Source organism: Stegostoma tigrinum, chromosome 16 (assembly GCF_030684315.1).
Source record: "Stegostoma tigrinum isolate sSteTig4 chromosome 16, sSteTig4.hap1, whole genome shotgun sequence".
Taxonomy (NCBI): domain Eukaryota; kingdom Metazoa; phylum Chordata; class Chondrichthyes; order Orectolobiformes; family Stegostomatidae; genus Stegostoma; species Stegostoma tigrinum.
In genome coordinates this window covers 67,910,053-67,936,587 of record NC_081369.1, presented here as the reverse complement: position 1 = coordinate 67,936,587, position 26,535 = coordinate 67,910,053, and the positions used below count along the sequence as shown (strand labels likewise).

Here is a 26,535-nt window from a genome sequence, read left to right as displayed (position 1 = left end):
CCCCATGGTAGGCTGATGGAGAAAGTGAGCTCACATGGGGTCCAGGGTGTCCTAACTAGATAGAGAACTGACTGGGCAACAGGAGACTGAGAGTTGTAGTTGAAGGGAGTTTCTCAAAATGGAGAAATGTGACCAGTGGTGTTCCACAGGGATCTGTGTTGTTTGTGATATATATAAATGATCTGGATGAAGGTATAGATGGACTGATTAGCAAGTTTGCAGATGACTCTAAGATTGGTGGAGTAACAGATAGTGAAGGGGACTGTCAGAGAATGTAGCAGAATATAGATAGATTGGAAGGTTGGGCAGAGAAATGACAGATGAAGTTCAACCCAGGCAAATGCAAGGTGATGCATTTTGGAAGATCCAATTCAAGAGTGAACTATACGGTAAATGGAAAAGCCCTGGGGAAAATTGATGCACAGGGAGATCTGGGTGTGCAGGTCCACTGTACCCTGAAGGTGACAATGCAGGTCGATAGAGTGGTTAAGAAGGCATACAGCATGCTTTCCTTCTTCGGACAGGGTATTGAGTACAAGAGTTGGCAGGTCATGTTACAGTTGTATAGGACTTTGGTTCGAACACATTTGGAATACTATGTACAGTTCTGGTCGCCACATTACCAAAAGGATGTGGATGCTTTGGAAAGCGTGCAGAGGAGGTTCACCAGGATGTTGCCTGGTATGGAGGGTACTAGCTATGAAGAGAGGTTGAGTAGATTTGGATTATTTTCATCAGAAAGACGGAGGTTGAGGGGAGACCTGATTGAGGTCTATAAAATCATGAGGGGTATAGACAGGGTGGATAGCAAGAAGCTTTTTTCCCAGAGTCGGGGACGCAATTACTCGGGGACATGAGTTCAAAGTGAGAGGAGGAAAGTTTAAGGGAGATATGTGTGGAAAGTTCTTTACGCAGAGGGTGGGGGGGGGGGTGCCTGGAACATGTTGCCAGCAGAGGTGGTAGAGGCAGACACGATAGTGTCATTTAAGATGTATCTAGACAGATCCATGAATGGCAGGAACAGAGGGATACAGATCCTTGGAAAATAGCCGACAGGCTTAGATCAAGGATCTGGATCGCCACATGCTTGGAGGGCTAAAGGGCCAGTTCCTGTGAGGTAATTTACTTTGTTCTTTATTTAGATTAATAAAATCATGAGGGCATAGATAAAGTGAATTACAAGAGAAAAACTGTAGAAAGGTGCAACACAAAGGGACTTGGGGATTATTGTGCATGAAACACAGAAATCTAATGCACAGGTGTAGCAGGCAATGAGGAAGGCAAATGGAATATTGGCCCTTATTTTAAGATAATTGGAGTATAAGAGTAAGAAATAAAAACAGAAGTTGCAGGAAAAGCTCAGCAATCTGGCAGCATCTGTGAAGAAAAAATCAGAATTAATGTTTTGGGTCCAGTGACCCTTCCTCAGAACTTGGTAGATGGGAAGACATTGGTTTATATGCATAAATTTGGATGGGGGGATGTGGGGGTTTAGGGATGCAGGGGGGAGTGTGGGGGCAGGTGTTGTAAACGATAGGATTACGGATTCGGCCAAGAGAGAAGAGCAGTTGGATAGACAAACAAGTTGATCATAGAACATAGAACATGGAATAATACAGCGCAGAACAGGCCCTTTGGCCCTCAATGTTGCGCCGACTTGTGAACTAATCTAAGCCCATCCCCCTACACTATCCCATCATCGTCCATATGCTTATCCAAGGACTGTTTAAATGCCCCTAATGTGGCTGAGTTAACTACATTGGCAGGCAGGGCGTTCCATGCCCTTACCACTCTCTGAGTAAAGAACCTGCCTCTGACATCTGTCTTAAATTTATCATCCCTCAATTTGTAGCTATGCCCCCTTGTACAAGCTTACGTCATCATCCTCAGAAAAAGTCTCTCACTGTCCACCCTATCTAATCCTCTAATCATCTTGTATGTCTCTATTAAATACCCACTTAGCCTTCTCTCAATGAGAACAGACCCAAGTCCCTTGGCCTTTCTTCGTAAGGCCTTCGCTCCAGACCAGGCAACATCCTGGTAAATCTCCTCTGCACCTTTTCCAATGCTTCCACATCCTTCCTGTAATGGGGTGACCAGAACTGTACGCAATCATGATGTGGCCAAGTGGGTGAATAGTTCTTTGGGGGACTGTCGATGACTAACAATAGGCAGTGTGTAATGGCAGGCTGTGTAATAACAAGGCCTGGTGCGTGAGGTAGGGGGCCAGGACATGGGAGAGTTTAGGTCCTAAAATTATTGAACACAATAATGAGTCTGGGAAGGGTCACTGGATCTGAAACGTTAACTCTGATTTTCTTCTTCACAGATGATGCCAGAGCTGCTGAGTTTTTCCAGCAACTTCTGTTTTTCTTCCTGATTTACAGCATCTGCAGTTACATAGAACATGGAACTGTACAGCAAAGTACAGGTCCTTCAGCCTATGATGTTGGGCCGAACTTTTACTGTAAACCTAAGGCCAATCTAACCTCCACCCCTACCTCATACTATCATCCATATGCCTGTCTAATTGCAGCTTAAATGCCCCCAATTAGGCCAACTCCACTACCCTCTCCAGCAATGCATTCCATACCCTGACCACTCTCTGAGTAAAAAATCTACCTCTGACATCTCCTCTATATCTACCTCCACTCACTTTAAAACTACGCCCTGTCATAATCGTTACCTTCACCCTAGGAAAAAGTCTTTGTTCTTTTGGTTTTTATCAGAGAAAGGAAGTCCTATTGCAACTGTACATGGTGCTAGTAAGACCACATCTGGAGTAATGTGAACAGTTTGGTCTGTTTATTTCAGCAAAGGTGTTATTTCATTGAAGACACTTCATAAAATGTCCTAGAGGGATTATCTCCAATATCTCATGAGCGAAAGCTAAACAGGTTGGGATGCTACTCACTCAAGTAGAATGAGAGGTAATCTCATTGAAAGATGTAGGATTCTTAAGGAGTTTGACAGGGCAAATGCTGAGAGACTGTTTCCCCTCATAGAAGAATCTAGAACCAGAGGGCATAATCTCAAAATAAAGGGGTGCCAATTTAAGTCTTGAAATGAAGAATATAAAGAGTCTTTTGAACATCTTGCCACAAAGACATGTGGGAGCAAGTGTGTATATTTGAGGTTGCAATAAATTCTTGATCTTGATAGGAGAATCAAGGATTACAGGAAAAATGCAAGTGAATAGTGTTGGACCAGACAATGAAGCTACTGAATGGAAGGGCAGGCTTGAGAGGCCGAATAGCTTATTCCTGTTCCTATTTCTTATGGTCTTCCGGTCTGCTAGTCTGAACCAGACCAAAGAAATATGCAGAAAGTGGTTGCTATAGGAAAAGTTACACCCCAGAGTCTTTAAGCTGAAGAGCTGCAGACATTAAAACATATCAGGGAAGGGAAAGGTTATTTGGACACAGTGTTGCAAAAGGTGTTCATTGCTCTTCAGATAGACATTAAATTTGACCAGTGGTCAGAACAGGAGCATGTGATTGAATGCGACTGCTTTGTTCTCAATATCCCGTATATTTTGCTAGCAACTCCTTCTCAATATAACTTATAACCTCAAACATGTAAGCACATGTTCTCCCCAATCCTTCCTTCTTGCACAGACAGATACAGGGATCCAGAAAATAGGAGGGGACTCAGCTATTTCAACATATTCAAGATTCTTGCAGCCTCTATGGACAAAAGCAAGGTCCACAAGGTGGAAGTGTGTGCTGTCTATGGTCCCATGACACAGGAAGCCATTAAAGTTGGGTGAGAGAGTTTATAGGAATATAGTGGCAGAGGGAGCTAATACAATAAGGGTAATAGATACAATATAGACAAATGAACTTGTAGCAGGAGTAGGCCACTCAGCCCCTCAACCCTACTCTATAAGGTCAATTCAATAATGTCATGACTGATCTGATTACTCCACCATAAGACCGTAAGACATAAGAAAAGAATTAGGCCATTCAGTCCATTGTGTCTGCTCTGTCATTCAATCATGGCTGATCTGTTTCTCAACCCCATTCCCCTGCCTTTGCTCCATCACCCTTGATCCCCTCTTTGCTCAAAGAACTACCTATCTCAATGACTTGGCCTCCATAGCCCTTGAGGCAATGAGTTCCGCAGAGTCACCACTCTCTGACTGAAGAAATTCCTCCTCATCTCAGTTCTTAAGGGTCATCTCTTTGCCTTGAGTGTGTACCCTCAAGTCTTAAACTGCCCTACTCGTGGAAACATCTTCTCCATGCCCACTCTATCCAGGGCCTTTCAGTATCCTGTAAGCTTTAATCAATTCTTCCCTCCTCCTTCTAATCTCCGCAGAGTACAGACCTAGAGCCCTCAACCTTTCCTCATATGACAAGACCTTCATCCCCAGGATCATTCTCCTCTGGAACCCCTCCAATTCCAGTGCATCCTTCCTTTGACGCAGGGCCGAAAAATGCTCACAGTATTCTGAATGCAATCTGACAAAAGCCTTCACCAGCTTCTGCCGTATATCTCTGCATTTGTTTTCTAGCCCTCTTGAAACGAATGCCAACATTGCACTTGCCTTCCTAACTGCCAACTGAACCTGCATGGTAACCTCAAGAGAATCCTTAACAAGGAATCTCAAGTCCCTATGTACCTTTGGCATCATTTAGAAAATGGTCTATGCCAGTATTCTTCCTACCAAAATGCGTGACCTCTCACTTGCTACATTGTATTCCATCTACATTTCTTTGCCCACTCTCCAACCTATCTGACTCCTTCTGCAGCATCCCTGCTTCCTCAACACTACCCAAGCCTTCACCTATCTTTGTGTCATTTGCAATCCTAACAATGCCCTCTGTTCCTTTGTCCAAATCATTACTGACCCCTGGGAATCACCACTAATCACTGCTGTCATCCTGAAAAAGACCCATTTATCCCTACTGTCTGCCTTTTGCAAATCAGCCAATCCCCTATTCCAGTACCTTACCAAAATTTTCAACCACTCTTTGCTCAGAAACCTGAGAATGTGCTTCAGTGTAGGTTCAACTCCTCTCTCCCTGAAAGATATCATGATCTTACCAGAGTTCCAGAATCTAAGGCATTTCAGGGACTTGCTGTAATCATAGCAGTAGGCACAACTCAACCCTGGCATTCTGCCACTGCAGGCTGCTCCTTAGGGCACAGATACCTGTCCCTAAGGGCTAGAAGCTCCACTGTTAATGGTGTTGTCAAACTTCTCAGCAACGCCAGCCCTCACTCGATAAAATTCACCACATAAATTCATTTGTGGAACAGAAGGAGGCAGTTTGGTCCATCAAGTCCATGGTGGCTATTTGGTGAGCATTCCAGTCATCCCAGTTTTTCCCCACTCCATCCTTCAAATATCATTCAGTTTGCTTCTGTTTCCATCATGATATGGCTAACAGCCTCCAAGTCATTGCCAATCACTGCGTAAAAAAAGTTCATTTTCATATTCCTCCTGTGCATCGTGTGTCCTTCATGGATGTACTGTCAATGAATTGAAGCTAGTTTATCTAATCCCCTTTATACAAGCCTGTCATAATCATGTACATTTGCAGCTTAGTCTGATATCTTATTTGATAATATCTCGACAAAGCACATTGGCAAGTTTTACAATAAAGGCACCATATATCCATTAATGACCTCGATCATGGTGTGCAGTAGATAGTTTCCAAGTTTGCAGATGGTGCTAAACTTGGAAGAATTGTAAACTGTGAGGAGGACAGTATGGAACTCCAAAAGGATATTGACAAGTTGGTGGAATGGGTAGATATGTGGCTTGAGAGGTTCAATGCAGAGAAGTGTGAGGTAATGCAATCTGATCAGACGAATATTGAAAGACAATATAAGCAGAGGGTACAATTTTAATGGGCAGGTGCAGGAGCCAAGGGACCTGCAAGTATATGCCTGCACGGATCATGAAGATGGTAGAACAGATGGAGAGAGCAGTTAATAAAGTACACAGTGTCCTTAACTTTATTAACAGGAGTATACAGTATATGAGCAAGGAAGTGATGCTGAATTTGTACAGAACGCTTGTTAGACCTCAGCTGGAGTATTGTCTACGGTGTGGGAGGTCACATTATAGAAAAGGTCTGAATTCAATGGAGAAAGTGCAGAAATAGTTCGTAAGAATGGTTCTAGAGATTGGAAACTTCAGTTGTAAGAATAAAGACGTTGGGACTGTACTCCTTAGAGAGAAGAAGGCTAAAAGAAGACCTGATAGAGGCTGGTCATAGTAGACAGGGAGAAGCTATTTCTGCTCATAAAGGAACAAGAATGGGAGGGCTTAGATTTAAAGTGATACGCAAAAGAAGCACAAGTGATGTGAGAAAGAACTTTTGTACACAGTGAGTTATTAGGGTATGGCATATATTGTCTTGAAGTGTAGTGGAGTCAGGTTCAATTGAAGCATTCATTAGGGCTTTGGCTGATTATGTAGATAGAAGTTGGATACAAGGGTATTGAGAAAAGCTGGAGATTGGCACTAGGTAATGATGCTTATTTGAAGAAGTAGTGCAGGTACAATGGGTCAAGTGGTGTCCTGCGCTGTGATTCTGTGGTTTAAATGCATATATCTACCTGTTATTAAACTTCAACTTTCACGTACCTGCTCATTTAAAATAGCCTGTCTTTGTTATTCTGACTGTTATGGTCTTTGTTATTTATTGAATTTCCAAGTTTCATTCCTTGTACAGACTTCTAAATTATGCCCTGTATTCCCAGGTCTTCGTCTTTTTTATATATAAAATATATGGCCCTAATATTGACTCCAGAGGAAAGACTAAATACTTCTCATCAGTTTCAAAAGCAACTGCTACTCTCATCATTTTGCGTCCTGTTGCTAATTTTATGTCCATATTGCCATTTCCCTTCGAATTCCATGGCTTTCAAGTTTGCTGAAAAGTCTATCATGAGATCTCCGTCAGTCACTTTTTCAAAATTCTTCTATATAGTCAGTATCAACATAAACCCTATCTGATACTTCATAATATAATTTATTAAGTTGGTCACACTACTTTGCCTTTATCACAAAGCCATGTTGGCTTTCATTGGTTGAAGTGATAATTATAATTTCTAACAGTGTGAAAGAGGCTGGTAGGCTGGAGGATGTGGATGTTAGTAAGGAAGATGTACTAGGAATTTTGAGGAACTTGAAGATAGATAAGTCCCCCAGGCCTGATGGGATTTATCCAAGGATTCTATGGGAAGTGAGGAAAGAGATCGCAGGGCCTTTGGCGATGATCTTTTTGCCCTCACTGCCCACGGGTATAGTGCCAGAAGATTGCAGAGAGGCAAACATCATTCCCTTGTTCAAAAAAAGGGAATAAGGATAGCCCCGGAAATTACAGACCAGTTAGTCTTACACCAATGATGTGCAAATTGTTGAAAAAGGCTCTGAGGGATAGGATTTATGATCACTTGGAAAGGCACAGTTTGATTTGTGATAGCATGGATTTGTGAGGAGTGGATCATGCCTCACAAACCTCATTGAATTTTTTGAAGAGGTGACCAAACGTGTGGATGAAGGTAGAGCAGTGGATGTAGTATACATGGATTCAGGAAGGCATTTGATAAGGTTCCCCATGGTAGACTCATGCGGAAAGTAAGGAGGCATGGGATAGGGGGAAATGTGGCAGATTGGATTCAGAATTGGCCGACCCTTAGAAGACAAAGGGTGGTGGTGGACAGAAATATACAAGATGGTACTTAGTTGCTAGTGGTTTAACACAAGGATCTGCTCTGGGTCCTCTTCTATTATTTGTGATTTTCGTAAATGATTTGGATGTAGGAGTGGAAGGGTGGATTAGTAAGTTTGCAGACGATACGAAGGTGAGTCGGGTTTTGGACAGTGCAGGGGGCTGGTTAGCAGTTGTTCTAGGTTACAAAGGATGTTGATAGGATGCAGACTTGGCTGAGAAGTGGCAGATGGAGTTTAACCCTGAAAAGTGCAAGGATTCATTTTGGAAGGACAAACTTGAAAGCAGAGTACAGGGTTAATGAAAAGATTCTTGGCAGTGTGGAGGAGCAGAGACATCTCAGAGTTCATGTCCATAGTTCCCTGAAAGCTGCCACCCAGGTGGATAGAGTTGTTAAGAAGGTGTATGGTATGTTAGCTTTCATTAATAGAGGGCTTGAGTTCAAGAGCTGTGAAGTTATGCTCCAGCTATACAAAAGCCTGGTTCGGCCACATCTGGAGTATTGTGCCCAGTTCTGGTCACCTCATTACAGGAAAGATGTGGAAGCGTTGGAAAAGGTGCAGAGGAGATCTATCAGGATGTTGCCTGGAATGGAGGGAAGGTCTTATGAGGAAAGGCTGAGAGAGCTAGGGCTTTTCTCTTTACAATGACGAAGGATGAGAGGTGACTTGATAGAGGTGTACAAAATGATCAGAGGTATCGATAGAGTAGACAGCCAGAGACTTTTTCATAGGGTGGAGGTAGCTATTATGAGGGGGCACAGTATTAAAGTGAGTGGAGATAGATATAGGGGAGATGTCAGAGGTAGGCTCTTTACTCAGAGAGTGCTATGGGCGTGGAATGCATTGCCGGAGAGGGCGGTGGAGTCGGCTTCATTCAGGGCATTTAAGCGGCAATTAGATAGGTTAATGGATAATAGTATAAGGTAGCGGTGGAGGTTACGTAGACCTTAGGATTAGAGTAAAAGTTTGGCACAACATCGTAGGATTAAGGGCCTGTACTATGCTGTACTTTTCTATGTTCCATGTACTATTTGAATGGATAAAGACTGCAGAACATTGAAGTACAGAGGAATCTGTGCGTTCTTGAACATGAATCACAAAACATTAGTATTTGTAAGTGTTTAGTAGTAAGTCATAATGAAGCAAATAGAATATTGTGTATTGCAAAAAGGATAGAATATTTTGAGAAGATTTATAGCTAAGGTTGAGGTTCTGGAGGTGAGTTTGCTCGCTGAGCTGGAAGGTTCGTTTTAAGACGTTTCGTCACCATTCTAGGTAACATCATCAGTGAGCCTCCGACGAAGCACTGGTGTTATGTCCCGCTTTCTATTTATCTGGTTAGGTTTCCTTGGGTTGGTGATGTCATTTCCTGCATTGGTGATGTCATTTCCTGTTCTTTTTCTCAGGGGATGGTAGATTGGCTCCAATTCAATGTGTTTGGTGATGGAGTTCCAGTTGGAATGCCATGCTTCTAGGAATTCTCGTGCGTGTCTCTGTTTGGCTTGTCCTAGGATGGATGTGTTGTCCCAATCAAAGTGGTGTCCTTCCTCATCTGTATGTAAGGATACGAGTGATAGTGGGTCATGTCGTTTTGTGGCTAGTTGATGTTCATGTATCCTGGTGGCTGGCTTTCTGCCAGTTTGTCCAATGTACTGTTTGTCACAGTTCTTGCAAGGTATTTTGTACTAAACTACAGGAGCAACCATCCCAACACCTACAAACGAAGCTGCATTAGAACATTATTCCAACGAGCCACCACACACTGCAGCACAGAGGAACTACGAAGAGCAGAAGAAAATCACCTATACAGCGTATTCAAAAAGAACAGGTACCCAATGAACACAGTCCGCCAATTTCTCAGGAACAAATCCAAACAAACAGACAAAACGGGCTCAGAAACCATAACCACTCTCCCCTACATCAAAGACATTTCCGAAATGACTGCCAGACTACTCGGACCTCTTGGCATCAGGGTAGCCCACAAACCCACCAACACACTAAAACAGCAGCTAATGAACTTAAAAGACCCTATACAGACAACAAATAAAACGAACATCATCTACAAAATACCTTGCAAGAACTGTGACAAACACTACATTGGACAAACAGGCAGAAAGCTAGCCATCAGGATACATGAGCATCAACTAGCCACAAAACGACATGACCCACTATCACTCGTATCCTTACACACAGATGAGGAAGGACACCACTTTGATTGGGACAACACATCCATCCTAGGACAAGCCAAACAGAGACATGCACGAGAATTCCTAGAAGCTTGGCATTCCAACCGGAACTCCATCAACAAACACATTGATTTGGAGCCAATCTACCATCCCCTGAGAAAAAGAACAGGAAATGACATCACCAACGCAGGAAATGACATCACCAACCCAAGGAAACCTAACCAGATAAATAGAAAGCGGGACATAACACCAACGCTTCATCGGAGGCTCACTGATGATGTTGCCTAGAATGGTGACGAAACGTCTGAAAACGAACCTTCCAGCTCAGCGAGCAAACTCACATCCAGGATAGAATATAAAAGCAGAGAAACTTTACTGCGATTTCAAAGCCTGGTTAGACCACATCTGAAGTACTGTGCACCATTTTTGTCTCTTTATTTGGCAAATTATACAACTTTGTGAGAAGTTCAGAGACAGTTCATGTGTCTCATTCTTAGGATGAAAGATATACATTATGAAGAAAAATTCATAAGTTGAGGTTTAGGAGAATCAGGGTGTTACATATACAATCCTGAGATGATTTGACAGCGTGAATTCTGAGAGGATGTTTTACCTTATGAGATAGACTAGGTTGTGAGATATAGTTTAAGAATAACACATCTAACATTGTGGATAGAGATAAAATTTTGTTTATCAAAGGGTTCTTAGTCTGTGGAATTTTCTTCCATAGAATTTACAGAAGTGAATTTACCAAAGACCATGTTCGATGGATCTTGATAAAGTAGGATTTGAAAGGGTATTGAGGTACAGACAGGATTATGGAGTTGAGATCACATCCAGATCTGTTATGATCTTATTCAATTATGGAGCAGGCTCAAAGAGTAGAATAGCCTGTTCCTATTTCTAAATCCTGGGTTCTTCATCTGCGATGCCCGTATCTCAGGAACAAAAACAGAACTTAATGGAAAAGTTCAGCATATCTGGCAGCATCTGTGAAGAAAAATCAGAGTTAACATTTCAGGTCTGGCGAACTGTTCTGAGGAACGGTCGTCGGACCCAGAATGTTAACTCTGATCTTTTCTTGAGATGCCTCTAGATGTGCTGAGCTTCTCCAGCAACTTAGGTTTTTGTTCCTCATCTACAATATCTATAGTTCTTTTGGTTTTTACCCCATATCTCAATGATCTATTTTCTGAAATCAGCCTGCTAATCTGTGAGTTATGTATGTTTAGTTCTGGTATTTACTATATTCTACATATTCACACTTACTTTAAATGCTGAGAGACTAACTGCAATTTTCTTTTGACTGTTACAGCCAGAGAGATCGTGGGAAATTGACCTGAAACAAATGGAAGCATTGATAGATGATAAAACTGCCTGCATCATTGTGAACAATCCCTCCAATCCCTGTGGCTCTGTGTTCAGTAAATCCCATCTCCAAAAGATTCTCGCTGGTCAGTGTTACAGTGATGAAATCAATTTACTAAAACCAGTGACTATGTATAAAACACAGATATGTAACTGGGGAAGTCTTTGGAGAGCTGATAGTCAAGGGATTGTGATTGATGGAAATTTGATCTGAATAATGGGCAGTATACATCTAGTCCAGGCAAGGTTTCATTTTCTCATCTCACAAGTTGCTGAATGGCACAAGGTGCACAGTGACAAATTTGCATTCTGCATAATCTCAAGGCTATCCTAAAGTAGCCTTCGGAGGATGCAGAACCAGTTTTCGGTCTATTTATTTATTTATATTCATTCACAGGACGAGGTTGTCACTAGCTAGGTCAGCAATTATCGCCCATCCCTAATTGCCCAGAGGGCAGTTAAGCGTCAACCACGTTACTGTGAGTCTGGAGTCACAAGTAGGCCAGGCCAAGTAAGGATGGCAGTTTCCTTCCCTAAAGAAAATTAGTGAGCCAGATGATTTTTTCCTGACAATTAACAATGGATTCATGATCATCATTAGACTCTTAATTCCAGATAGTTATTGAATTCAAATTCAAATCTGCCGTGGCAGGATTCAAACCCAGATCCCCAGAACATTACCTAGCTCTCTGGATGAACAGTCCAGCAATATATACCACGAGGCCATTGCCTCCCCATGTTTGTTGGATATGAGCATTGCTGGCTAGTCAGCATTCATTTTCTAATCACCCCGGAGAAGGTGATGGTGAGCTGCCTTACTGAGCTACCACAGTCCTTGTGCTGCAGGTAGGCCAGCAATTTAAGGAGGGAATTCCAGGATTTTGTCACAGCAACAGTGAAGGAACAGCTGTGTATTTCAAAGTCAAGATGGTGAGTATCTGGAGAGGAACTTGCAGGTAGTGGTATTCCATGTACAGAACATAGAACATAGAACATTACAGCACAGTACAGGCTCTTCGGCCCTCGATGTTGTGCTGACCTGTGAAACCAACCTGAAGCCCATCTAACCTACACTATTCCATTTTCATCCATATGTTTATCCAATGACCATTTAAATGCCCTTAAACTTGGCAAGTCTACTGTTGTTTTAGGCAGGGCATTCGACACCCTCACTACTCTCTGAATAAAGAACCTACCTCTGACATCTGTCCTATATCTATCACCCTTCAATTTAAAGCTCTATTCCCCTCATGCTAGCCATCTCCATCCGAGGAAAAAGGCTCTCACTGTCCACCCTATCTAATCCTCTGATCATCTTGTATGTCTATATGAAATCCCCTCTTAACCTTCTTCTGTCTAACAAAAACAGCCTCAAGCCCTTCAGTCTTTCCTCATAAGACCTTCCCTCCATACCAAGCAACATCTCCTCTGCACCCTTTCCAATGCTTCCACATCCTTCCTATAATGTGGCGACCAGAACTGTAAGCAATAGTCCAAGTGCAGCTGCACCATAATTTTGTACAGCTGCAACATGACCTCATGGGCTCCGAAACACAATCCCTCTAACAATAAAACCTAACACACCGTACGCCTTCCTAACAACCCTATCAACCTGGGTGGCAACTTTCAAGGATCTATGCACATGGACACCGAGGTCTCTCTGCTCATCCACACTACCAAGAACCTTACTATTAGCCCAGTACTCTGTATTCCTGTTTCGCCTTCCAAAGTGAATCTCCTCACACTTTTCCTCATTAAAATCCATTTGCCACCTCTCAGCCCATCTCTGCAGCTTATCTATGTCCCTCTGTAACCTGCAACATCCTTCTGAACTATCCACAACTCCACCATGCATCTGCTATCCTTCGTCCTTCAAAATAGTAGTGGTCAGGTTTGGAATGTCTAAGGAGCCTTAGTGAATTTTTGCAATACACACTGCTCCTGCAATGGAAACGGAATGGCAAACATTTGAAGTGTCCTTGGAGGAACCGAAAATAATGTTTGTTCTTGTGTGGCACAAAAATAAAATGGGAAGGGTGGTCTAACCATGACTAACAAAGGAAATTAAGGACGATTTTAGATCCAAGGAAGAGCATTCAAATTGGCCAAAAAGAGCAGCAGACCTAAGGATTGGGAACAACTTAGATTTCAGCAAAAAAAGACAAAGGAAAGGAAATGAGTACTTATGGAGAAAAGGTGTTGGGGAATTTGATGTTGTTAAAGACCGACAATGTCTAATAATCTACATCCCAGAGTATTTAAAGAAATAGCGTGAGAAAGTTTGGATGCCTTGGTGGTCATCTTTCAAGATTCTTTAGACTCTAGAACAGTTCCTATGGATTGGAGGGTAGCTTAAACACGGGTGAGGTCCCAGAGGACTGGAGAATTGCTAATGTTGTCCCCTTGTTAAGAAGGGTAGCAACGATAATCCAGGTAATTATAGTCCCGTGAGCCTGACATCAGTGGTGGGGAAGCTGCTGGAAAAGATACTGAGGGATAGGATCTATTCCCATTTGGAAGAAAATGGACTTATCTGTGATAAACAATATGGTTTTGTACAGGGGAAGTCATGATTTGCCAACTTAATAGAATTCTTAGAGGATGTGACAAAGTTATTTGACAAGGGAAAGGCTGTAGATATCATATATATGGGCTTCAGTAAGGCATTTGATAAGGTTCCTCATGGCAGGCTGATGGAGAAAGTGAAGTCGCATGGGGTCGAGGGTGTGCTAGCTACATGGATAAAAAACTGGCTAGGCAACAGGAGACAGAGAGTAGTAGTTGAAGGGGGTTTCTCAAATTGGAGACCTGTGACCAGTGGTGTTCCACAGGGATCTGTGCTGGGACCACTGTTGTTTGTGATATATGTAAATGATTTGGAGGAAGGTGTAGGTGGTCTGATCAGCAAGTTTGCAGATGACACTAAGATTGGTGGAGTAGCAGATAGTGAAGGGGACTGTCAGAGATTACTGCAGAATATAAATAGATCGGAGAGTTGAGCAAATAAATGGCAGATGGAGTTCAATCCAGGCAAATGCGAAGTGATGCATTTTGGAAGATCTAATTCAAGAGCAAACTATACAGTACTTGGAAAAGCCCTAGGGAAAATCGATGTACAGAGAGATCTGGGTGTTCAGGTCCATTGTTCCCTGAAGGTGGCAACACAGGTCAATAGAGTGTCAAGAAGGCTTACGGCATGCTTTCCGTCATCGGACAGGGTATTGAGTACAAGAGTTGGCAGGTCATGTTGCAGTTGTATAAGACTTTGGTTCGGCCACATTTGGAATACTGCGTACAGTTCTGGTCGCTACATTACCAAAAGGATGTGGATGCTTTGGAGAGGGTGCAGAGGAGGTTCACCAGGATGTTGCCTGGTATGGAGGGTTCTAGCTATGAAGAAAGGTTGAGTAGATTAGGATTATTTTCATTAGAAAGACGGAGATTGAGGGGGGACCTGATTGAGGTCTACAAAATCATGACGGGCATAGACAGAGTGGATAGCAAAAAGCTTTTCCCCAGAGTGGGGGACTCAATTACTAGGGGTCATGAGTTCAAAGTGAGAGCAGGAAAGTTTAAGGGAGATATGCATGGAAAGTTCTTTACGCAGAGGGTGGTGGGTGCCTGGAATGCGTTGCTAGTGGAGGTGGTAGATGTAGACACGATAGTGTCTTTTAAGATGTATTTGGACAGGTACGTGGATGGGCAGGGAGCAAAGGGATACAGACTCTTAGAAAATAGATGAGAGGATTGGTGCAGGCTTGGAGGGCCAAAGGGCCTGCTCCTGTGCTGTAATTTTCTTTGCTCTTTGTTCTAACATAACCCCACTATTTTAAAAAGGGTGTGAGGGAGAAAATGGTGAATAATAGACTAGCCAGCCTGACATTGGTGGTAGGGAAAATGCTAGAGTCCATTATAAAAGATTTATTAACAGATTAATAAGATTACAGTAACAGTCAGCATGGATTTGCAAAAAGGAAATTTTGCTTACAAATCTGTTGGAAGTTTTCAAAGATGCTATGTGTAGAGTTGAAAATTGAGAATGTCATTTATTTACACTTTCAGAAGGCATTTGATAAGATCCCACATAAGAGGTTAGCATGCAAAGCACCTGGGATTGGAGTTAGTGTACTGACTTGGATAGAGGATTGGCTGCCAGACAGGAAATGTAGAAGAGGAATAAACAGATTTTCTAAGTGGTAGCCCGTGACAAGTGAGATACCTCAGGGAACGATATTTGGACCACAGCTGTTTCTGATGCATAATAATGATGTAGAGGGGGAAATAAATGTAATATCTCCAAATTTGCAGTTGACACAAAGCTGAACGGGAATGTAACAGTGAGGAGAAAGCAAAGACTTCAGATGGAACTGAACAAATTGTGTGAGTGGGTAAATGTATGGCAGATGCTATATAATGTGAATAAGTGTGAGGTTATCCACTTTGGTACCAAAAACTGGAATGCAGACTGTTGTCTCAACAATGATCAGTTGGAAAAGAGGAAAGTGCATCAAGACCTGGGTGCCCTTGTGCACCAATCACTGAAAGTAAGCAATTGGGTGCAGCAGGCAGTGAATGAGGGAAATGGTATGTTTCATAATGAGAGGAATCAAGTCCAGGAGCAGAAATGACTTGCTGCAATTGTAAGAGCCTTGATGAGACAATACCTAGATTATTGTGTGCATTTTTAATCTCCTTATATAAGGAAAAATGTTCTGGCCATGGAGGGAGTGCAACAACAGGTTACTAGACTGATTTCTAGGATGGCAGGACTGGTGTATGAAGAGAAACTGGACCAGTTAAGACAATATTCACTGGAGTTTAAAAAAATGAGCAGGTATCTCATGGAAACATTAAAAATTCAAGCAGGGATAAATAGGTTAAATAGAGGAAGGATGTTTCTGATGACCGCGGAGTCTGGAATCAGGAGCTGCAGTCTAACGCTATGGGATAGGTTACTGAGATGAGAAGAAATGTAAACACTCAGAGAATGGTGAGCCCTCTGCCACAGAAAACTGTTGAGGCCAAAACATTGAAAGTTTTTAAGAAGGAGATGGATATATTTCTTATGGCTGAAAAGATAAAACGGTAAGGGGAGAAAGTGGGTACTGAGTAGGTTGATTAGCCAAGATCATACTAGGTTGTGGAGCAGGCTTGGAGGACCAAATGGCCAGTTCTTGCTCCTATTTTCTATGTTTCTATGTAATGAAAAATTTAATAAGTAATTCACTTTGAAAAACATTTACTGTTGAAGTGTATATTTTCCCATTAGTTGCAGCATTTGATGCTCATGTTTATTCCTTTTTTAGTTGCAGCAAGAAACTACCTTCCAATCCTGGCTGATGAAATCTATGGAGATATGGTGAGAAAAGATTGCACTTTGTACATCCAATGGATACTATGCACACATCCTCTTATTAAAATTTGTGTGTACAGCTGTAGAAATGAGTTGTATCAGATTCATATTTCCATACACTGCCATTGATACAGCCACACACGGCCCTTGAATTGTTCACAATGACACGCATCCGATAATTGGGTTTATCAGTTGCATTGTTAAATACGCAGAACTATGTGTGGTAATAGGCCTTTTGAGTTTAATACGTAGCAATGGGCCTGGCATTTACACAACTCAAAGTATGGTTTCTTTATTCTCCTTCCCTCATAGTCTGCCCTTGGTACATTGCTGGCAGACTGTTGTAGTCTAGTTTTGAGGTTGATCTAAACCGCGTGTATATAACACCCCCACCCAGCCCAGCGCTTATATTACACCCCCACCCAGCCCATTTGACCAAAGAGCCCTAGCATGATTCCAGCATGATATGGTCATAATTCACATTTAATCAAAAGTGCTTATGAACTGAATTTGAGTATTTTCTGTTAGGATGGTCTCTAACCTGCTATTTGTGTATTCTCTAGGTTTTCCCTGAGTGCAAGTTCATTGCCCTTAGCTCGTTGAGCAACGATGTCCCAATCCTGTCCTGTGGTGGTCTAGCCAAACGATGGCTTGTACCAGGCTGGCGAATGGGCTGGATTCTCATACACGACCGAAGCAATATCTTTAACAGAGAGGTGAGTTTAATGATAAAACTGACCAATCAGTAGGTCTGTGCATGGCAGGAACTAACCAGTGTAGAGTTTGGCCTGATTCCCATTGACTGTGTTTTTGCTAGGGCTCTTTGGTCAAATGGGCTGGGTGGGGGTGTAATATAAGCGATGGGCTGGGTGGGGGTGTTATGTACGCGCTGGGCTGGGTGGGGGTGTTATATATGCGCTGGGCTGGGTGGGATGTGTTGTGTAAGCACTGGGCTGGGTGGGGTGTGTTATGTAAGCACTGGGCTGGGTGGGGGGGTGTTATATAAGCACTGGGCTGTGTGGGGTGTGTTATGTAAGCACGGGGCTGTGTGGGGTGTGTTATGTAAGCACTGTTATACAAGCCCTGGGCTGGGGGGTGTTATATAAGCAACAGGTGGCAGTGAGGGAGTGTTGCAAGCTCACACTGCAGCAGCTGCAGGAGTTCAGGTAGATAACAGCCCATAAACTGCCACCTGCACTCCTGTATTGAATATAATTCATGCATTTACACATAGAGTGTCAATCTCATTTGGACTACACATACTTTCCTTTCTGGAAATCTGTTCATTTAGTTCCAATTCTAATGCCATCTGTCTCCTCCAGTGTTTTGAGATCCCTGGTATTACACAGTAAAGTGCTCTCTTGGAATCAATATCCAGATAGATTAAAGTTCTCCCAGCAGCACCAGTAAAACACCTCACAAGGAATTCACTCCCAGCTTTGTTCAAGTGGAACCCAACTGGCCTGCATCACCCCCCAGAGCTAGTCCCAATGTTCCAGGAATTTAAAGTCCGCTCTCCTGCACTATCTTTTGAGCCGCTCATTTATTTGCCTTATCCTGCTATTTCTATATTCACTTACACATAGGACTTGGAGTAATATGGAGATGATTATATTTGACATCCTGATTGCTAATTTGTGATCAATTTCACTAAATTCTGAGCGTGCAACCATACCATCTTTCATGTTTCAAAATTGTGCATCTTGGAGACACAGCCTCAAACAATAACTGTTCATAAAGGAACACTTCTTTCCTCCCCTTCTCTGAACTGTCCACTCAGCACACTTAACTTACATAATACATCTTACATAAAAAACCTCCATTCCCCTAATGCACTGAATCCACACTGAATCAAATTCCCCAAATAATCATTCTTTCTCAACTCTGTCCGCTGCAGTTTGGCTGTGCGTGGCTCAGTAGTTAACACTGCAGCCTCACAGCACCAGGGACCCAGGTTCGATTCCAGCCTCGGGTGACTGTCTGTGTGGAGTTTGCACATTCTCCCCGTGTCTGCGTGGGTTTCCTCCGGATGCTCCTGTTTCCTCCCACAGTCTATAGATGCTCAGGCTAGGTGGATCAGCCATGCTAAATTGCCCATAGTGTTCAGGAGTGTGTGGGTTCTAGGGGGATGGGACTGGGTGGGATGCTTCAAGGGGCGGTGTGGACTTGTTGGGCCAAAGGGCCTGTTTCCACACTGTAGGTAATCTAATCTAATTTAATCTACTCATCTCCAGACGTACTTATAAATTATAACAAAGAAACAGAGCACACGACCCAACCAGTCCATTATGGTATTTCTATTCACATTTATCCATTCTGATTTTACCACAAGATTTATTCATAGAACAAAGAGAACAGAAACCTTACCATTCAAAGAGACACAGCAATTTAGAACATAGAACATAGAACATTACAGCACAGTACAGGCCCTTCGGCCCTCGATGTTGTGCCGACCTGTCATACCGATCTCAAGCCCATCTAACCTACACTATTCCATGTACATCCATATGCTTGTCCAATGACGACTTAAATGTACCTAAAGTTGGCAAATCTACTACCGTTGCAGGCAAAGCGTTCCATTTCCTTACTACTCTCTGAGTAAAGAAACTACCTCTGACATCTGTCCTACATCTTTCACCCCTCAATGTAAAGCTATGCCCCTCGTGCTCGCCGTCACCATCCTAGGATAAAGGCCCTCCCTACCCACCCTATCTAACCCTCTGATTATTTTATATGTTTCAATTAAGTCACCTCTCAACGTTCTTCTCTCTAATGAAAACAGCCTCAAGTCCCTCAGCCTTTCCTCATAAGACCTACCCTCCATACCAGGCAACATCCTAGTAAATCTCCTCTGCACCCTTTCCAAAGCTTCCACATCCTTCTTATAATGCAGAACTGTACACAATACTCCAAGTGCAGCCGCACCAGAGTTTTGTACAGCTTCACCATAACCTCTTGGTTCCGGAACGCGATCCCTCTATTAATAAAAGCTAAAACACTGGATGCCTTCTTAACAGCCCTGTCAACCTGGGTGGCAACTTTCAAGGATCTGTGGACATGGACACCGAGATCTCTCTGCTCACCTACACTACTAAGAATCTTACCATTAGCCCTGTACTTTGCCTTCTGGTTACTCCTACCAAAGTGGATCACCTCACACTTGTCTGCATTAAACTCCATTTGCTACCTCTCAGCCCAGCTCTGCAGCTTATCTATGTCTCTCTGCAACCTACAGCATCCTTCGTCACTATCCACAACTCCACCAACCTTAGCGTCGTCTGCCAATTTACTAACCCATCCTTGTACGCCCTCATCCAGGTCATTTATAAAAATGACAAACAGTAGTGGACCCAACACCGACCCTTGCGGTACATCACTAGTAACTGGTCTCCAGGATGAACACTTCCCATCAACTACCACCCTCTGTCTTCTTTCAGCAAGCCAATTTCCGATCCAAACTGCTATATCTCCCACAATCCCATTCCTCCGCATTTTGTACAATAGCCTACTGTGGGGAACCTTATCGAATGCCTTGCTGAAATCCATATACACCACATCAACCGGTTTACTCTCATCTACCTGTTTGGTCACCTTCTCAAAGAACTCAATAAGGTTTGTGAGGCACGACCTTCCCTTCACAAAACCCTGCTGACTATCCCTATTCAATTTATTCTTTTCTAGATGATTATAAATCCTATCCCTTATATCCTTTTCCAACACTTTACCAACAACTGAGGTGAGGCTCACTGGTTACCAGGGTTGTCTCTACTCCCCTTCTTGAACAGGGGAACCACACGCACTATCCTCCAGTCACCTGGCACTATTCCTGTAGCCAATGATGAGTTAAAGATCAATGCCAAAGGCTCGGCAATCTCCTCCCTGGCTTCCCAGAGGATCCGAGGATAAATCCCATCTGGCCCAGGGGACTTATCTATTTTCACACTCTGTAGGATTTCTAATACCTCTTCCTTGTGAACCTCAATCCCACCTAGTCTAGTAGCCTGTATCTCTGTATTCTCCTCGACAACATTGTCGTTTTCTAGAGTGAATACTGTTGAAAAATATTCATTTAGCGCTTCCCCTGTCTCATCTGACTCCACACACAACTTACCACTATTATCCTTGATTGGGCCTAATCTTACTTTTGTCATTCTTTTATTCCTTAAATACCGATAGAAAGCCTTAGGGTTTACCCTGACCCTATCTGCTAATGTAATGTGTAATTAATGTTTTACGAACAGTCATTTTTTGTTGGACAGAGATAATTATTGCTGAGAAAGGCTACATTTTGTCAAAGCACTCATCAGAACAATTTACATGAATACCAATTCAAGGGGGAAACCAACATTTATATTATGTGAGAAGGCAATGCTTATTGGTTGTTAAGTGGTCTCTGATTGGTAGACAAATTGCTATGTAGAATGCATCTGTTCAAGATAACTGACAGTTAACAATCACATTTCTTAAAAATTTTAAACCAGGATGATTGACTCTGATTCGTCAAGGCATTGCCTTGAGCTTTGATAAAATGTGTCTTTTTTTCTCAATAAAATCAAACTAATTATTTTGCTACAGAGATAGTAGGAACTGCCGATGCTAGAGAATCTGAGATAACACAGTGTGCTGTTGGATGAACACAGCAGGCCAAGCAGCATCAGTGGAGCAGGAAAGCTTGATGTTTCGGGTCAGGATCCTTCTTCAGATTATTTAGCTAGTGTTGTGACTAAATGTAAAGTAAAGTATATAAGCTGCAAACTAAACCAGTAATTTGTTCCAACAGATTCGTGCTGGCTTAATCTCTTTGAGTCAAAGAATTCTTGGCCCTTGCACAATTGTACAAGGAGCACTGGGAGATATCTTGAACAAAACACCTGCAGAATTTTATGATGGAACCATCAGCCTCCTGAAGGTAATGATGTGCTAATTGTCATACCCAAAATTTGAGTGGCCTTCCACCTGCGCAGAAATTGGAGATGGAATCCATTGAGTCAGTGCTGGCTGTCTGTCAAGCATGTGGGTATCGCTGGCTGGCCAGCATTTATTACACACCCCAAGTTGCTCTTGAGAAGGTGTCAGTGAGCTGCTTTCTTGAATTACTGCAATCCATTAGATGTAGTTGGACCGACAATGCTGTTAGGGAGAGAATTCTAGGATTTTGGCCCAGCAACAGCGAAGGAACGGCAATAAATTACTGGGGTCAATGGAAAGATTCTTGGTAGTGTGGATGTCAAGAGGGATCTTGGTGTCCATGTACATAGATCCCTGAAAGTTGCCACCCAGGTTGATAGTGCTGTTAAGAAGGCTCACAGTGTGTTAGGTTTTGTTGGTAGAGGGATTGAATTCCGGCGCCATGATGTCATGTTGCAACTGTACAAGACGCTAGTGCGGCCTCATTTGGAATATTGCATACAGTTCTGGTCGCCCCATTACAGGAAGAATGTGGAAGCATTGGAAAAAGTGCAGAGGAGATTTACCAGGATGTTGCCTGGTGTGGAGCGAAGGCCCTATGAAGAAAGGCTGAGGGACTTGGGTCTGTTCTCATTGGAGAGAAGGAGGCTAAGAGGGGATTTAATAGAGACATACAAGATGATCAGAGGATTAGATAGGGTGGACAGTGAGAGCCTTTTTCCAAGGATGATGACTTTAGCTTGTAGAAGGGGGCATAGCTACAAATTGAGGGGTGATAGATTTAAGACAGATGTCAGAGGCAGGGTTTTTACTCAGAGAGTGGCAAGGGCGTGGAACGCCCTGCCTGCCAATGTAGTTAACTCAGCCACATTAGGGGCATTTAAACAGTCCTTGGATAAGCATATGGATAATGATGGGATAGTGTTGGGGGATGGGCTTAGATTAGAATAGATTCCCTACAGTGTGGAAACAGGCCCTTCAGCCCAACAAGTCCACACCGCCCCCTTGAAGCATCCCACCCAGACCCATCCCCCTATAACCCACACACCCCTGAACACTACGGGCGATTTTAGCATGGCCAATCCACCTAACCTGCATATCTTTGGACTGTGGGAGGAAACTGGAGCTCCCAGAGGAAACCCTCGCAGGCACAGGGAGAATGTGCAAACTCCACACAGATAGTCACCCGAGGCTGGAATCAAACCCGGGTCCCTGCCGCTGTGAGGCTGCAGTGCTAACCACTGAGCCACCGTGCCGCCCCGGTTCACAGGTTGGCGCAACATCGAGGGCCGAAGGGCCTTTTCTGCACTGTATTGTTCTATGTTCTATGTTCTATAATATATTTCCAAATCAGGATGGTGAGTGGCTTGGAAGGGAACTTGAAGGTGATGTTGTTCCCATGTGCCTGATGCCTTGTCCTTCTAGATGGAAGTGGTTGTGGTTTTGGAAGCCTGAGGATCTTTGGTGAATTTCTGCAATGCACCTTATAGATAGTACACGCTGCTGCTACTGATTGTCGGTGGTGGAGGGAGGGGACGCTTGTGGATTTAGTGCCAATCAAGCAGGCTGCTTTGTTCTGCATTGTGTCAAGCTTCTTGAGTGTTGTTGGGACTGCCCTCATCCAGGCAAGTGGGGAGTATTCCATTGCACTCCTGACTTGTGCCTTGTAGATGGTGGACAGGCTTTGGAGAGTCAGGAGGTGAGTTATTTGTTGCAGTATTCCTAGCCTCTGAACATAAGAACATCAGAGCCAAGAGCAGGAGTAGGCTGTCTGGCCCCTCAAGCCTGCTCCGCCATTCAACAAGATCATGGCTGATCTTTTCATGGCCTCAGTTCCACTTCCCACCCTCATGCCATAATTCTTAATTCACTTTACTAATCAAAAAAATTATCTATCTTAGCTTTAAAAACATTCAATGTGGAAGCCTCAACTACATCACTGGACAGGGAATTTCACAGATTCACAACCCTTTGGGTAAAGAAGCTCCTCCTCAATTCAGTCCTAAATCTGCTCTACCCCCCCAATTTTGAGGCTATGCCCTCTTGTTTTGGTTTCACTGGCCAGTGGAAACATTCTCTCTGCTGCTATTCATACTTTGTACGTTTCTATAAGATTCCCCTCATTCTTCTAAATTTCAATGAATATAATCCCACTCTATTCAGTCTGTCCTCATAGGCCAACACTCTCTGGAATCAACCTAGTGAACTCCCTCTTCTCCGCCTCTGCTCCCGCCCCCCGGCAACCAGTGCCAGTATATCCTTTCTCAAGTAAGGAGGCCAAAACTGCACACAGTACTCCAGGTGTGGCGTCACCAGCCCCCTATACAGCTGCAACATAACTACCCTGCTTTTAAACACATAACCTCCCGCAATAAAGGAAAAAATTCCATCTGCCTTCATAATTACCTGTGGTACCTACAAACCACCCTTCTGTGATTCATGCACAAAGACACCCAGGTCCCTCTGCACAGCAACATGCTGCCATTTCTTACCGTTTATACAAATGTCCCTTTTAATGTTATTCCGAACAAAATGGATGACTTCACATTTATCTGCAAGGAATTACAAAGATTCACAAACATCTGAGAGAAGAAATTCTTCCTCATTTCGGTCTTAAATTGGCACCTTTATTTCTGAGATGATGCTGCCTAGTCCTGGACTCTCTAGCAAGGGGAAACATCCTCTCAGCATTTACCCTGTCAAGCCCCTTCAAAATCCAATATGTTTCAATGAGTTCACCTCTCATTTCTCTAAATTATAATGAGTAGTCCCAACCTGTTGATTACACATAAGACAATCCTTAAATACGAGGAATCATTCTAGAGAATTTTCTTTGAATGGCCTTCAATGAAATTATGTCTGTCTTTGAATAAGGGGACCAAAACTGCCCCCAGTATGCCACATTTGGTCTGACCAGTTTTTTGTACACTTAGGGTTAAACTTCTGTACAGTTATACTCCAACCCCCTTGAAATAAGGGCTAACATTTTATTCGCTTTCCTGATTGCCTGCTGCATCTGTATGCCATCTTTCCGTGTTTTGTACATGAGTACCCCCATGTTACTTTATGATGCAGCTTTCTACAGTTTTTCTCCACTTAAATAATACGATTCTACTTTACAAAATTAACAAACTTGCATTTTCCCATATTTAATTCCATTTTCCAACCTTTGCCCTGTTACTTAATAGAACATAGAACATAGAAAAGTACAGCACAGTACAGGCCCTTCGGCTCACGATGTTGTGCCGTGGAATAATCCTAATCCAGAAATAAAATAACCTAACCTACATTCCCCTCAATTCACTGCTGTCCATGTGCATGTCCAGCAGTCGCTTAAATGTCACTAATGACTCTGCTTCCACGACTACCACTGGTAAACTATTCCACGCGCTCACAACTCTCTGGGTGAAGAACGTCCCTCTGACGTCTCCTCTATACTTTCCTCCTAACACCTTAAAACTATGACCCCTCGTGGCAGTCAATCCTGCCCTGGGGAAAAGTCTCTGGTTATCGACTCTATCCATGCCTCATTCCCTTGTGCACCTTGATCAGGTCACCTCTCTTCCTCCTTCTCTCCAGAGAGTAAAGCCTGAGATCAGTCAACCTCTCCTCATAAGACAAGCCCTCCAGTCCAGGCAGCATCCTGGTAAACCTCCTTTGCACCGTCTCCAAAGCCTCCACATCTTTCCTATAATAGGGCGACCAGAACTGGACACAATATTCCAAGTGTGGTCTCACCAGGGTTTTGTAGAGCTGCAGCATAACCACGTGGCTCCTAAGCTCGATCCCCCTGTTAATGAAAGCCAAAACACCATATGCTTTCTTAACAACCTTATCCATCTGGGTGGCAACTTTGAGGGAGCTATGCACTTGAACACCAAGATCCCGCTGTTCTTCCACACAGCCGAGAATCCTGCCTTTAATCCTATATTCAGCATTTAAGTTCAACCTTCCTAAATGCATCACTTCGCATTTATCCAAGTTGAACTCCATCTACCATTTCTCAGCCCAGCTCTGCATTCTGTCAATGTCTCGCTGAAGCCTGCAATAGTCCTCGATACTATCAACGGCACCTCCAACCTTTGTGTCATCAGCAAACATACTAACCCACCCCTCAACCTCCTCATCCAAGTAATTTATAAAAACTACAAAGAGCAGAGGCCCAAGAACAGAGCCCTGCGGGACACCACTCAGCACTGACCTCCAGGCAGAATACTTACCATCTACAACCACTCTCTGCCTCCTGTCAGCCAACCAATTCTGAATCCAGACAGCCAAATCACCCTGTATCCCATACCTCCTGACTTTATGAATGAACCTGCCGTGGGGAATCTTATTAAATGCCTTGCTGAAGTCCATGTACACCACATCCACTGCTCGACCCTCATCAACCTGTCTCATGACTTCCTCAAAGAGCTCAATAAGATTTGTAAGACATGACCTGCCCCTCACAAAGCCATGCTGACTCTCTTTAATCATGCTACGCTTTTCCAAATAGTCATAAATCCTATCCCTCAGAATTCTTTCCAAAACCTTGCTGACTACAGACATAAGACTGACTGGTCTGTAATTTCCAGGGATTTCTCTATTCCCTTTCTTGAAAAGAGGAACAACATTTGCCTCCCTCCAATCTTCCGGTACGACTCCTGTGGAGAGTGAGAAAGCGAAGATCTTCGCCAGCGGCTTAGCAACCTCCTTTCTCGCGTCCGGAGCAACCTAGGATAAATCTGGTTTGGCCCTGGGGACTTATCAATCAGTATCAGTAACATCAGTATCTCTCGGTAAACTGTTTGTATCTTTGTCACACCTCGCCTTTCCACTTATTCTTATGTCATCTGAAAATCTGAATACAATACATTCAGATACTTATTTTATTTCTTTATTGTTAGCAGCATTTTGTTTCATTTTTCTATCCATGTCAGTATACTACTCCAAACATCATGGGCTCATAGCTTATGATTTAACCTTTTGCGAGGTACCTTGTCAAACATGTCCTAGAAGTCCAAATCCATCACATCTATTGATTA

The 26,535-nt window shown here is 43.2% G+C and overlaps 1 protein-coding gene across 1 annotated transcript in view; it reads left to right on the top strand.

The window, feature by feature from the left end:
• Positions 1–26,535, top strand: part of tat (tyrosine aminotransferase) — a 52,303-nt gene that overhangs the window by 12,808 nt on the left and 12,960 nt on the right. Inside the window, exons 6-9 of the mRNA XM_059651829.1 lie at positions 11,195–11,333; positions 16,554–16,606; positions 17,164–17,316; positions 21,381–21,509. Coding sequence (XP_059507812.1) covers positions 11,195–11,333; positions 16,554–16,606; positions 17,164–17,316; positions 21,381–21,509 — 474 coding nt within the window. The remainder of the gene's footprint in view (positions 1–11,194; positions 11,334–16,553; positions 16,607–17,163; positions 17,317–21,380; positions 21,510–26,535) is intronic.